Genomic DNA, 12,192 nt, shown 5'->3' on the forward strand with positions numbered 1-12,192 from the left:
GACCAGCCAGGCTGGGCTTGCTAGCCTACGTGAAAAGGCAGACCCTGTTCTTGGTTGTCTGCAGAACTGACAGGACAGGCTGTGTGCTGGGACTGGCGCGGGTCATGGTCTGCTGACCCTGCCTCAGCGTGTGGGTGAGCCCCGGGCGCCAGCCTGTGCTGTGGCATCGTTATGTATTTCTGGTTGTTTGCCTTTGAAAGGCGGTGGCGCTTGGAGACTTGACATGTACAGTTGTTGTTTTGTTTAGTCATTGACACAACGTGCAGTGTTTGTTAAGCAGCCACTCCGTTCGCAGCAGACAGGGCCATCTGTGGATGGTGCCGGTAGCCAGGATGTTAGTGAGGTCCCATGCTTTGAGAGAGTGACTGGGCAGGAAGCTGCAGAGAGAAGTTGGGCATTGGGGGCACAACACAGAGTACCCACCAGCAGCCCAATCAGGGACTGCGGCCCCCTGCAGCCCCCACTAGCCCTGGGCCGGGCTCTGCCTTTCCCCTCTCCAGCCACAGTCCCAGCCAGCTGTGGGAACACTCCCGCAGAACTTCAAGCAAAATCAGCGCTCCGTGTGCTGGCCGTGCCCAGCCAGGGGACAGGGGAAGGCCTGATTGTGGCTGAAAGTTTGAGTCCCAGAAATGGACCCTGAAACAAGGATGTATTGCTCTGTGTGTGTGTGTGTGTGTATGTGCGCACGCATACGAATGTGTGTGCACGTGCTTGTGCGCGTGCACGTGTGTGCATGTGTGCCAATACAGGTGCTTGGATTTGGGACCTGGGCCCTGGCTCAGCTTTTTTACTCAAGGCTGACACTCTACCACTTGAGTCACAGCTCCAATTCTGCCCTTTTGCTGGTTAATTGGGGGTAAGTGTTACAGACTTTCTGGCCTAGGCTGGCTGGCTTGGAACCTCGATCCTCAGATCTCAGCCTCGGGAGGAGGCAGGATTGCCGGTGTGAGCCAGGGGCCCCTGTGTTTGTTGCTGAGCCTGGTTACCACGTGTACCCCCAAGATGCCGGTGAGGGTCCCCAGGGGCCTCCCTAAAGGGGCTTTTCTAGTTGGCGGTGACATCGGATTGCCCTTCGTGTTCGGCGTCTGACCCACCCCGGGGCGGCCACACTGCACAGGTGGTGACAGGAAGTTCCGGACAAACCTGGCACCAGAGGCCAGCTTTCCTGGCATCGGCTATCCAGAGCACAGTGACCACGACAAGCCTTTGACCAGCCCAGGCAGAGACCGGGAGCTGCCCAGAGCCAGAGGCAAGACCAGAGCCCAGCCCTGAGGTGTGGGGGGCCGGGCAGCCATGTCACATATTTCTGAATGATCCCAAAGTCATGGCTTTCAGATCCCATTTGCGAAAGGCCAAACCTGAGGATAAGAAGCCAGGTGGTCTGCCCGGGGCACTGGGGCTGCCCGAGCCATCAGAAGGGGCAGGTCCTGCACCTCGTTCTCCCTGGGAGATTGCACCCCAACCCGCTCTGTCACCCACCCTGCCCCTCCCTCCTCCACCTTTGCCCTAGTCTTGCACTTGGGCCTGGCCCAGCCATCCTCCACTGAGTCGCTTGTGTACCAGGCCGCCAGGCCGGGTGAACAGGCCTGGGTCTGGGAATGGAGGGCAGAGGGACCTCCTGGAGCCACCAACCGCCCCCCTGCCCAAGGCATCTGCCTCCAGGGGTGTGTGTTTGCAGCAGGGGACGCCGGGAGCCCGCACACTCGCCAGGAGGAAGGGGGAGGGAGGGAGGGAAAGAGGGTGGGAGGGAGGGAGGGAGGGAGGGCAGGCTGGCGTCCGATTCAGTTCGTGGCAGAAAAGCACAGGGAACAAAGCGCGCACAGCTGTGTGCCCGCCACAGAAAGGACAATCACCGGCATTTTGTCCCAATTGGTCCAACTCGCTCCCTTTTTCATGTAAAATATAGAAACATTACCAATAATATTGAAGTCCTCTTTGTGTCCTGAGGTGGGGCGGGCACACACTGACTGTCCTTGCTGTCCTAATGAAATGAAGCTTCTAGAAGTGCCAGCGACCAGTGCTAGCCCCAGATTTTCTCTCGGCAGCACTGGCTCCTCTGGATGCCAGACAAGGGTGGCGCTTGCCACAGCAGTCTCTGACCCTCCATGACAGGGAATGGCCAGGCATAGTGACACAGGCCAACGCAGAGGAGGCTGAAGCAGGAGGCCGGAGACTCAAGGCAAACCTGGGCAACATGGCCTGTCTCAAAACAAACACACAACCAAGGGCTGGGAAGGTGGCTCAGTGGTAGAGCGCTTGCCTGGCATGCATGAGGCCCTGGGTTCGATTCCTCAGCACCACATAAGCAGAAAAAGCTGGGAAGCCCAGAGTTCAGGACCCACGACCAACACACACACACAAACCAAAAAAAAAAAAAAAAAAACCCACAATCTAAACAACAACAACAGTCTCCTGAATAGATACTTAACTCTCTCAGGCACTGGTGGCTCACACCTATAATCCTAGATACTCAGGAGCCTGAGATCTGAGGATTGAGGTTCAAAGCCAGCTAGGGTAGGAAAGTCCATGAAACTCTTATCTCCAATAAACCACCAGAAAACTGGAAGTGGTGCTGTGGCTCAAATGATAGAACACTCGCCTTGAACTGAAGAACTCAGGGGACAGCGCCCAGGCCCAGAGTTCAAGCCCCATGACTGACAGAAAGAAAAAAAAAAGATTCTTTACTCTCTACAGGGGAGAAAAAAGAATTGTGGGATTTCAAATGCATATAAAAATAAAATGTCTGGTGTAATGTTCCAAATTTAGGATGGGGAGAAATAGAGAAGAATGTTGTGTAAGTCTCTACCTTTATTCATCAAGTAATACAATTTTATCTGCAAGGGGCATGTGATGAGTTAAAGGTATCTGCAGTAACCCCTAAGCTTGTGGGTGCACGTGCGCACGCGCACACACACACACACACACACACACACACACACAAGCACAGTGGTAAGCCAATCCAAGGGCAATATTATTCCATGCAGATGAAACCACACAGAGATGGGCTGAATAGACAGTGAGCACCACGGTAATAAATGCAAACTCAATCACCGTAAATACGAACTATCTGAACTTATCAATTACAAAGCAGAGATGATCAGAATAGATGAAGATTTAGTTAGCCAGGACAGGCTGGAAGCCGGAAGGCTGGTGTGAGCACACAGGCAGAGGTGCGTGAGCAGCAGGGAATACAGAAAGAGTATGTGACGATACGGTGAATCAGAAGAACTAGAAGGTGCGGGACTAAACCAGACTAAGTTGACAAGGCAAGAGAGCACCGGCTGGAGGAAAGCGGAGGAGTTTCATAATGATCGAGACATCCGCCATTAACAGTGGGCGATGATGAATGTGTTTCTTAAAGGGTTTGATTCACTGGCACAGGAGTGAGCTCTTCCCTCCGGGGACGGACTAGTGACCGGCCCTGCAGGGGGGTTACAAGGCGAGACTCCCCTGAGTGTTCCCTCCATTCATCCTACCCTCCCTGCCACAGCCGGCCCTAGCCAGCACTGTGGTCTCAGAGAACCTTCTCTCCTTACAAAGGAACCAGACTCTGACAGTTTGTTACAGAAACAGAAAACAGACCAAGATAATCATCTCCGTAGACATTTCTAAGAAATTTACCAAAAAATAAAAATCTACTAGAATTCATACTGGAAAATAGCAAGATTGTAACATGTAAGTTGAATTGATTTCTGGATACTGTATCAGGAATGGTGGAAAATAGCAAAGTTGTAACATGTAAATTGAGTTGATTTCTGGATACTGTATCAGGAATGGTTGATCAGAAAGAATGTCTTTTTTAGGAAGTGTAGCTGTGGCTCCAAGTAGTAGAGCACTAGCCCTGAATAAAAGAGCTCAGGGACCGTACCCAGGCCCTAAGTTCAAGCCCCACAACCGCCCACCCCCAAAGAATGTTTTTTTAGAGTTTGAACGGCAGAGCCTTGAAATTGTGTTAAGCATGTGCTCTACCACTTGAACCATGCCCCTAGCCCTTTTTGCTTTACCTATTTTTTCACATAAGGCCTTTTTTTCATCTAGGACCAGCCTCAAACCAAGAGCCTCCTACATATGCTTCTCACATGTAGTGATGACAGGCACATGCCATCACGCCTGACTTGTTTTGTTGAGATGGGGTCTTGCTCACATTTTACCCAGATTCGCCTCAAACTGTAGTCCTCTTAATTTCTGCCTTCCAAGATAGTTGGGATTATAAGTGGGAGTCACGGTGCCTGGCCCAGGCAGGGGGAGGGAAGAGGGAGGGCGAGGGGAGGGGGTAGGGAGGGAGGGGAGTCCTATCTACCACAAACAACAGAAGAAAAATTGAATACTCTATATATTTATTAGCCATTTCTATTTATTCCTCTGAGAAGTGTCTGTTCAACTCATTTAATTAATTGGATCATTTGCTCTTTTGCTGTTCAGTGTTTTGTGGGTTTGGGGGAATTTTTTAGCTCTTTATATATTCCAGCTATGAATCCTCTGTCCACTAGGTGAAGATTTCCTACCATTTCTGCGAGCTGTTTCTTGGTTCTGGTAATTTGTTCCTTTTGTATGTAGAAACACTTTCGGTTGATGCCATTTTATTTGTCAGTTGTTGCTCTTATTTGCTGGGCAATTGAAGTCCTACTCAAAAACAACTAGCCGTGCCTGTGTCTCCTGGTTTTCCCTGTAAGGTTCAAGAGTTCAGGTCTTACATTAAGACCTTCTGTAGCTTTGGAGCTCATTTTTGTACTGGGTGAGAGATTGCATACCCAGTTTTCCCCGCACCATGTGTTGAAGAGGCCAATACATATAAATGGGTAATAAGGAAATTTCCAACATTCTTAGCCATAAAGGAGGTGCAAATCAAAACTGCATTAAGATTCCACCTCAGGCCAGTCAGAATGGCCACTATGAAACGGACAGTGGAAATGCTGCAGAGGATGTGGGGAAGGAACCCGCCCGTGCGCTGGCGTGGCGTGTGCTGGGGCCCGCAACGGAACCGGCACAGGCGCCTCGGCACGCTCGGAAGAGACCTACTCCATGACCCACAACACAGGTACCCGCGCTGCAGCACTGTTCACAGCAGCCCACCTCGGAACCAGCTGCTGCCCAGCGCTGACCGGATGGAGGAAATACTGTATGCATGTGTACACAGAAGAGGACTCAGCCACACATGAAAATGAACATCATCAGGAAAATGAGTGAGCAAGATAAGTCGAGCTCAAAAAGCCAAATACCACATTTTGTCATTCATGTATGACACCTAGACCTAAGATAATGATGATGATGATGATGGTGATGGTGGTGGTGGTGGTGATGGTAATGGTGGTGGTGATAATAAAAAGACATAAATACATGAAAAAGGAGATCTGGGGGTGAGGGAGAGGGAGAAGAGGAAGGAAGTTGGGTTGGGAAGTGATGAAGAGGACTGCAGTACATTACACATATGAAGATGGTGTCATGCTGCCAAACACTGCCTGGCTGGCAGGTGCGGGCCGGGAGGGGAACGCAGAGGAGGACCACCTGCTCCACGCAGACTCAGTACATGTGTGGAGTGACCACCATGGAACCTTCTCATACCCTTAACGTCTGCTCATCTCCAAAAAAGGCAAAAGGAAAGATTAATGCAATCGCCTCTATCAAAATTCACCTCTCTCCTTAGAAGACACTTTTAAGCAAACTGAAGAGCAAAACACACACACACACACACACACACACACACACACACACACACCACATACAAAAAACAAACCCTGGGGAAAAAATATTTGAAAACCATAAATCTAGAGATTCACGTTTACATACAGAGAATGCACGCACTGAACAAGAACCAACTAGCCCAATTGAAAACAAGCAAGAAACCCACCAGATGCTTCACTAAGTGCATTCTTCACTTCCGCCGAGATTTCAAAACCGACCATTACAGCAGCATGGCTAGATTTAAGAAGGCTGACCACACTAAGTGTGGACAGGGAGTGCGGTGACGCGCATCTCACGCATCCCGCATAGGAATGTAATACGCTTCCCTCCCTTGAAGACAGTCACACACAAAGTATTTACCTCAGAAAAATTAAACCAGAACAATGCACAAAGCCCTGTGCTCACAGATTAAGCAGCTCTGTTTCTCATAGCCAGGAATTCAAAAAAATAAAAACCAACCAAAACCCTTTAATAGGTGCAAGAAATGGCAGCCTTTTCCCACATGGAATAGTAGTCAACAATGACCACCACGCACGGCTGAGGCAGACGGCCTCGGCTCAACAATGACCACCACGCACGGCCGAGGCGGACGGCCTCGGCTCAACAATGACCACCACGCACGGCTGAGGCGGACGGCCTCGGCTCAACAATGACCACCACGCACGGCTGAGGCGGACGGCCTCGGCTCATCTCAGAAGCCAGCCCTTGCTGCAGAAGAGCATGCACAGCACGGCTGCACTTGTAGAAAACACTAGAAAATGCAAACCCATGTCAAATGATGGAGGCTGATCAGCAGTCGCCTGAGGATGGGGGTAAGAGGAGGGGTGTTTGCGGAGAGTTCCAGAAAATGCCTGCGATTGATGCGTGTATTTGTTACCTTGATTGTGGTGATGGCTTCGCTGTGTCTACACATGTCAAAACGCGTCAGATCACGCACCGTGGATATGAGCCATGCGCTCTTCAGTCTATTCTGCCTCAATAAAGCTATAAACACACACACACACACACACACACACACACACACACACACACACACACGGACCAAGTCCCTTTTACTCACTAGGACTGAATCCCCTCCTGATCACCAGCCACCTCCACGAACAGGACAGAGGTCCCGTCAGCAGGGCTGGGCCAGCCTGGATTGGGGACACTGACTCCGTCCTGTGAGACCAGCCTCAGGCTGAGTTCTAATGGCCAGCCAGAGCGAGGGGCCGCCTGCCAGCCTCACCTGCCACTCAGGCTCCACTTGTCACGGCCTCCAAGTGTCCCTGGCTTCTGCCTCTGATTGAGTCCCATCTCAGCGCGCGGGAGGGGGGCAGGGGGGCGAGGGTGTCACAGTCCCAGGAGGAGCCGGTGCAGGCCGTGGGCACACCAGGAGGCTGGCACATGGGAAGGTGTTCAAGGCAAGGAGGAGGGCTTCCCAGGACACTTGGAGACAGTAATCCTTGGCTGCCTGAATTCATAATAGCAGCACCAATGCAGGGTCAAACAGGTAATGGCCGGCCGGGTGTCTCATCCATGGCGCTGGGAAGCTGGTGATTCGGCTGAGTCTGGTGAGAGTCGCTACCATGGGACCGTGCCCAAATAGAATTCTATCAGAACCTCCAGTACTTTTTTTTTTTTTTTTGTCCGCCCTGAGGTTTGAACTCAGGGCCTGAGCACTGTTCCTCAGCTCTTCAGCTAAAGTCAAGTGCTCTACCACTTGAGCCACAGCACCACTTCCAGTTTTCTGGTGAGTCATTGGAGATAAGAGTCTCATGGACTTTTCTGTCTGCTTGGCTTGAACCATGATCCTCAGATCTCAGCTTCCTGAGTAGCTAGGATTACAGGTGTGAGCCACCGGCGCCCGGCCTTACTTAAAAAAAAAAAAAATTAGGGGTGACATAAGCAACTCCATTTTGGTCTGACAGTGTTCACAGTCTGAAACCGTGGCCCCATGCCACAGCTCGGAACACAGGCTCCCCCCCACCTCGCCACTCCCATGCTCTCTGCCCTCAGGGGTCTCTCTGACCCCCAAGAGATGCTTGTGTGGCCAGAGAGAAGCTGGTAATGAGGGCTGTGAGGGGGGCACATATCCACACAGCCCCGAAGCCCCCAGCCCCTCCCACACTCGGTTTCCTCGAGTGCTGGACCCTCACTGCCCCCAGCACAACTTGTTGCTTTGAACCATCAAACGTTCTTTATTCTAGCCAGGCGCTGGGGCTCACGCCTGTAATCCTAGCTACTCAGGAAGCCGAGATCTGAGGATCATGGTTCAAAGCCAGCTTGGGCAGCAAAGTCCCTGAGACTCTTATCTCCAATAAACCACCTGAAAACTGGAACTGGTGCTGTGGCTCAAGTGGTAGAGTGCTCGCTTGAACTAAAGAGCTGAGGGGCCGCGCCAGGCCCAGCGTGCAAGCCCACGACCTACAACAAAAACAACAAAAGTTCTTTATTCTGAGCCTGTGGTAGATAGCTCATTCTGTCTTCCCAGGCCTGTCCTATTTTCAAACAGGAAATCCCAAGTTCCAGGAACATAGGTCTCAGTCTGCCCTGTAAATAGCACCCTGGACACCCAGTGTCCTGCAAGTAGGGGTGCCTGATTGTGACCCCCGAGTCTGCACTGGCCCAAGGCCTACAGTCCTGTGCCCTCCGCTGCTCTCCTGCCAGGACCTTTGCCCGGCTGCTTCAGCCGGTGGATGGTGGGGTGAGGCCAGGGGGAGACAGATGGACTTGGTGGCAGGTGGGCTTTGGCTCAGATTTCAACCTCTTTACTCCCCGGGAGCTCAGGCACCCCACCAGTCGGCCTCAGCACCCTATCTTAGGCAGACTGAACCCCCCGGGGCTGGGAATCAGCCACGAAGGGTTTCACATGCACCTTGGTTTGTGGGAGCCGCTCCGTGGATACATGACGTCAGAGGATGGTGACTAGGGCAGAGCTCAGAGGACAGTGAACACGGATGGGAAGAAGATGAACTCTGTCGCCCACGGGCCCCGGAGGGCCCTGGCGGCTGGGCATGGGTCCACCAGCTCGGCCAGCGTGCCTGCCTTCCCCCTCCAGGGCCATGCTGGCGCAGCACGAGCCCTGGCCTGGGGCAGACTTGGCGACTGGCTGCAGCCACCATGGGGTGAGCCGACTGTTCCGTCTCTCACGGGCACGGGAACTGGCTGGAACGCAGAGGGCTTGGTAGAAATCATTTTCCTGCCCAGTGGAGTGAGGAAAATTGGTGGCCGCCTCGGCTGCCCTGTTTGCAACAGGGGCGGCCTTGCTCGGGTCCTGCTGCCACCTTGCGTCCCTGCAAGGGGCTCCGAGCCTAGCTCCCAGGCTTCACCCAGCACCGAGCTTTTCTGCACAGGGACTGGCTGGAGCGTGCCTGTCCCACCCAGGGCTTGCAGTCGTGGGAGGTCAGGACACTGTCCCTGAGAGGACAGGGGCTTGCCCAGGCCACTTGTGACTGGACAGGAGCAGTGCAGAGGCTCCCCAGGGCTCCAGGTCTGACCAGTGGTGGCCCTGTGGATGGACCTGTGCACAGGATGTCCCAGCCACAGGGGCACCGTCTTATTGGGGGAAGATAGATTGGCAAGGTCAGGTGTCCCTGAAGGCCAGGAAATGGGGTGTGCCTCTCGACCCCCGCCATTGCGGGGTCTGTCCTTAGCCTCTTGGTTTAGAATGTCATCTGTGTTTTGTGGGTTTTTTTTCTTCTGTTTTTGTTTCTTTGACAGTTGTGGGGCTGGAACTGAGGGCCTGGGCACTGGCCCTGAGCTTTTACACCCAAGGGTAGAGCTCTATGGCTTTAAGCCACAGCTCCACTCAGGGTTTTCTGGTGAGTCATTGGAGCTAAGAGACTCCCAGATTTCCCTGACCGAGCTGGCTTTAAACCACGATCCTCAGATCTCAGCCTCCTGAGTAGCTAGAATGACAGGCATGAGCCACCAGTGCCCAGATCATCTCCTGCTTTGAGCAAAGTAAAAATCAGGTGTAATGGGCCATAGGTCTGGGGGGATGGGGGCAGAGGGGCCGCCTGGAAGGTGCCTCAGGACCCCCAGCAGGTCCTGGGAGCTTTGGGTGCCTGTCAGGGACCGGGCAGCAGGAGGGAGCTGTGGCAGACTCCTGAGCATGAGAGATCTCTAGGATGAGAAAGACATTGGGACCCAGCCCAGTAGCGGACATCCTGCAGGGCTCCCAAGAGGCAGAGGGAAGCATCTGGGTGGGGAAGGTGGACCCATGGACCGGCCTGGCTCTGGGCATCCTCAGCATCCACGTATGCTGCTCAGCCCAGACAGACCTCCTCTGTGGACTCTTCCACTCAGGGAAGCACCAGGCAAGCACAGCTGGTGTTAGCCTGGCCTGTGCTCACGCCAGGCCACAGGAACTGCTTTCTTGCTGTGTTCCCAGTGCCTCTTCCTCTTGGAGGACTGGGCTCCATCTTCTTGCCCAGTGCCAGGCTCCACCTCTACCTATTTGCTGTGGCTCCCTGGAGCCCTGCCCACAGGTGCCAGCCATGTGCCCTCTGGACATCACCTGTAGCCGAGTGCAGGAGGCCTCAGAAAGGGGAGCGGGCAGATGGAGGGTGCGGACGCTCTCCAATGCTGGGAACCCTGTCCTGCCCAATACAGCCCCAGGGTAGGAGTGAAGAGGGACGGACAGGGACTCCCGCAGGACACCTGCTGTGTGCCCCAGCCCAGCTGCTCCAGCCTCAGAGCCACCCCCAACTCCCCCCAACATGGGGACAGGCTCCTCTGCACACTTGTCCTCGTGGGCCTGGGTCTTGCGGGAAGCAAGGCTTGGGTGAAGGGGACCACTGAACCAGCCCATGCTCTAATCCTGACTCGGCTGTAGGTGCAGCCCAAGTGGTAGCACACCTGCCTAGCAAGTGTGAAGTCCTGAGTTCAAACCCCAGGACTGTCAAAAGTCTGAAAAAAGAAAATCGTGGCTCAGCCCGTGCTTACTGAGCGGCCTACAGGAAGGGTCTCTGCCCCCCCTCACCCCCCAAAGCCTCTGCAAAAGGGAGGTAAGGGTCCCCTTCCCTACGGGCTCAGGGCAAAGATGCATGAGCCCCAGTAGGCACCTGGCTCTCTCCTCCTTGCCACCATGGGTGGGCAGGCTCGGGGCACAGGAAGGGTGTAAGGGAAGGGCCAGGCAGCCCCACCAGGGTGTGTGAGCTGCCTGCGCCAGGCGGAGCCGCCCCCACCGCCCCGCCCCCGCTCCCAGCCATCTGCACGCTGGCAGCAGAGGAGGCAGAGAGGGTGGCACACATTCTGCTTCCATCCAAGCAGGGCCAGTCGGTCTCGGAGGAAGGACTACAGCCCGGGGGGGGGGGGGAGGAAATGTGGGCAGGGCCTTTGCATGGAGACGCTGTCCCCTCGGGCCTGGGAAGGGCCAGGGACATTGGGGCTGGCAGGTAGGCACATCCACCCCTGTGAGAAACCCAAATGAGGGTGGGCATGGAGCCTGCCCTTGCCCGGTGGGGAAAGCCAGGCCAGAGCCGGGCCCCTGGGGCAGACCAGTCCACTGCAAGTTGGGGCCGAGCCTGGACAAGGTTCCGGCACCCAGACAGCTCAGGGTGCACCTGTCCCAGGTCTGCCTTGTAGGTCCCCGGGGCCCGTCGGGGAGAAACGACATGGAGCCTGGCGCTGAATGGCTTCCTTTGGCTGCAGGTTCTCTCTTCCCTCGCCTTCAGCACCTCTCCTCAGCACTGTCACGGTGCCTGAATGCACCAGCCTACCCCCTCATTAGACGGGAGAGGAGAGCTGCAAAGGACACGGCACACAGAATGCCAGATGGATGGGGGTGACGGCCACACGCGTGTGGACGAGCTCCCTGCCCGGAACCCTGTGCTTCAAGGTGATGGAAATGGTGCCTAGTCTTGTGGCAGGTTGGGTTTTTTTGTTTGTTTTCGTTTTCCCGCTGTTGTTTATGTCCATGCATGATGACAGCCTCTTCCGATCCGCCAGGCACCACTTGGAAAGGAGAGGAACAGGTGTGATCTGTAACCCCCCCCCATGTCCTGCAGGCAGGTGAAAGGATGCAGACGCCGCTCTGTGACCTGTCCTTGCAACTCTGGTTCTTTTCTGACTCCCAGTGCCTATCCTTGGGGTCACTGTTGGCGTGCCGCTGGACTGGCCACCAGGGTGGAAGACGTAGCCAGCTCTCAGGCCTTCCCCCTTTCCAGAGCTCCTAGGGAAGAACGCGCACGCACACACAAATACACAAGATCAGACTGGGTGGAAGGGCTGGGACGGCCCACACCTTCTGGCAATTTCTCCAGTAAACTGTGAGCTCCTTGAGGGCAGGCATGTGGTTCCTTCGCTGCCAAAATATCCCTAGGATCTGGCACAGCGCTGGCTGGCGCCCAGCAGCACCCGGCGAGACGAGACCGATAAGCAGGTGGACGGGTTAGCACGGGGGTCCCCGGCTTTTGGGGTCCACTCGCCCTCCCCCAGGTTCCCTATCTCCGCGAGCGCCCTGCCCTCATTCATTCCTTCATTCATTCATGCTGCCATTCCCGCACGTGGGGCTCACTCATTCAC

General features: G+C 54.6%; 1 protein-coding gene across 1 annotated transcript in view; it reads left to right on the forward strand.

The window, feature by feature from the left end:
• The first annotated feature begins 4,883 nt into the window (after nucleotides 1-4,883).
• Nucleotides 4,884-12,192, forward strand: part of Begain (brain-enriched guanylate kinase-associated) — a 43,607-nt gene continuing 36,298 nt past the window's right edge. Inside the window, exons 1-2 of the mRNA XM_013013089.1 lie at nucleotides 4,884-5,119; nucleotides 8,723-8,789. Coding sequence (XP_012868543.1) covers nucleotides 4,884-5,119; nucleotides 8,723-8,789 — 303 coding nt within the window. The remainder of the gene's footprint in view (nucleotides 5,120-8,722; nucleotides 8,790-12,192) is intronic.

Source organism: Dipodomys ordii, unplaced genomic scaffold (assembly GCF_000151885.1).
Source record: "Dipodomys ordii isolate 6190 unplaced genomic scaffold, Dord_2.0 Scaffold2, whole genome shotgun sequence".
Lineage (NCBI taxonomy): Eukaryota > Metazoa > Chordata > Mammalia > Rodentia > Heteromyidae > Dipodomys > Dipodomys ordii.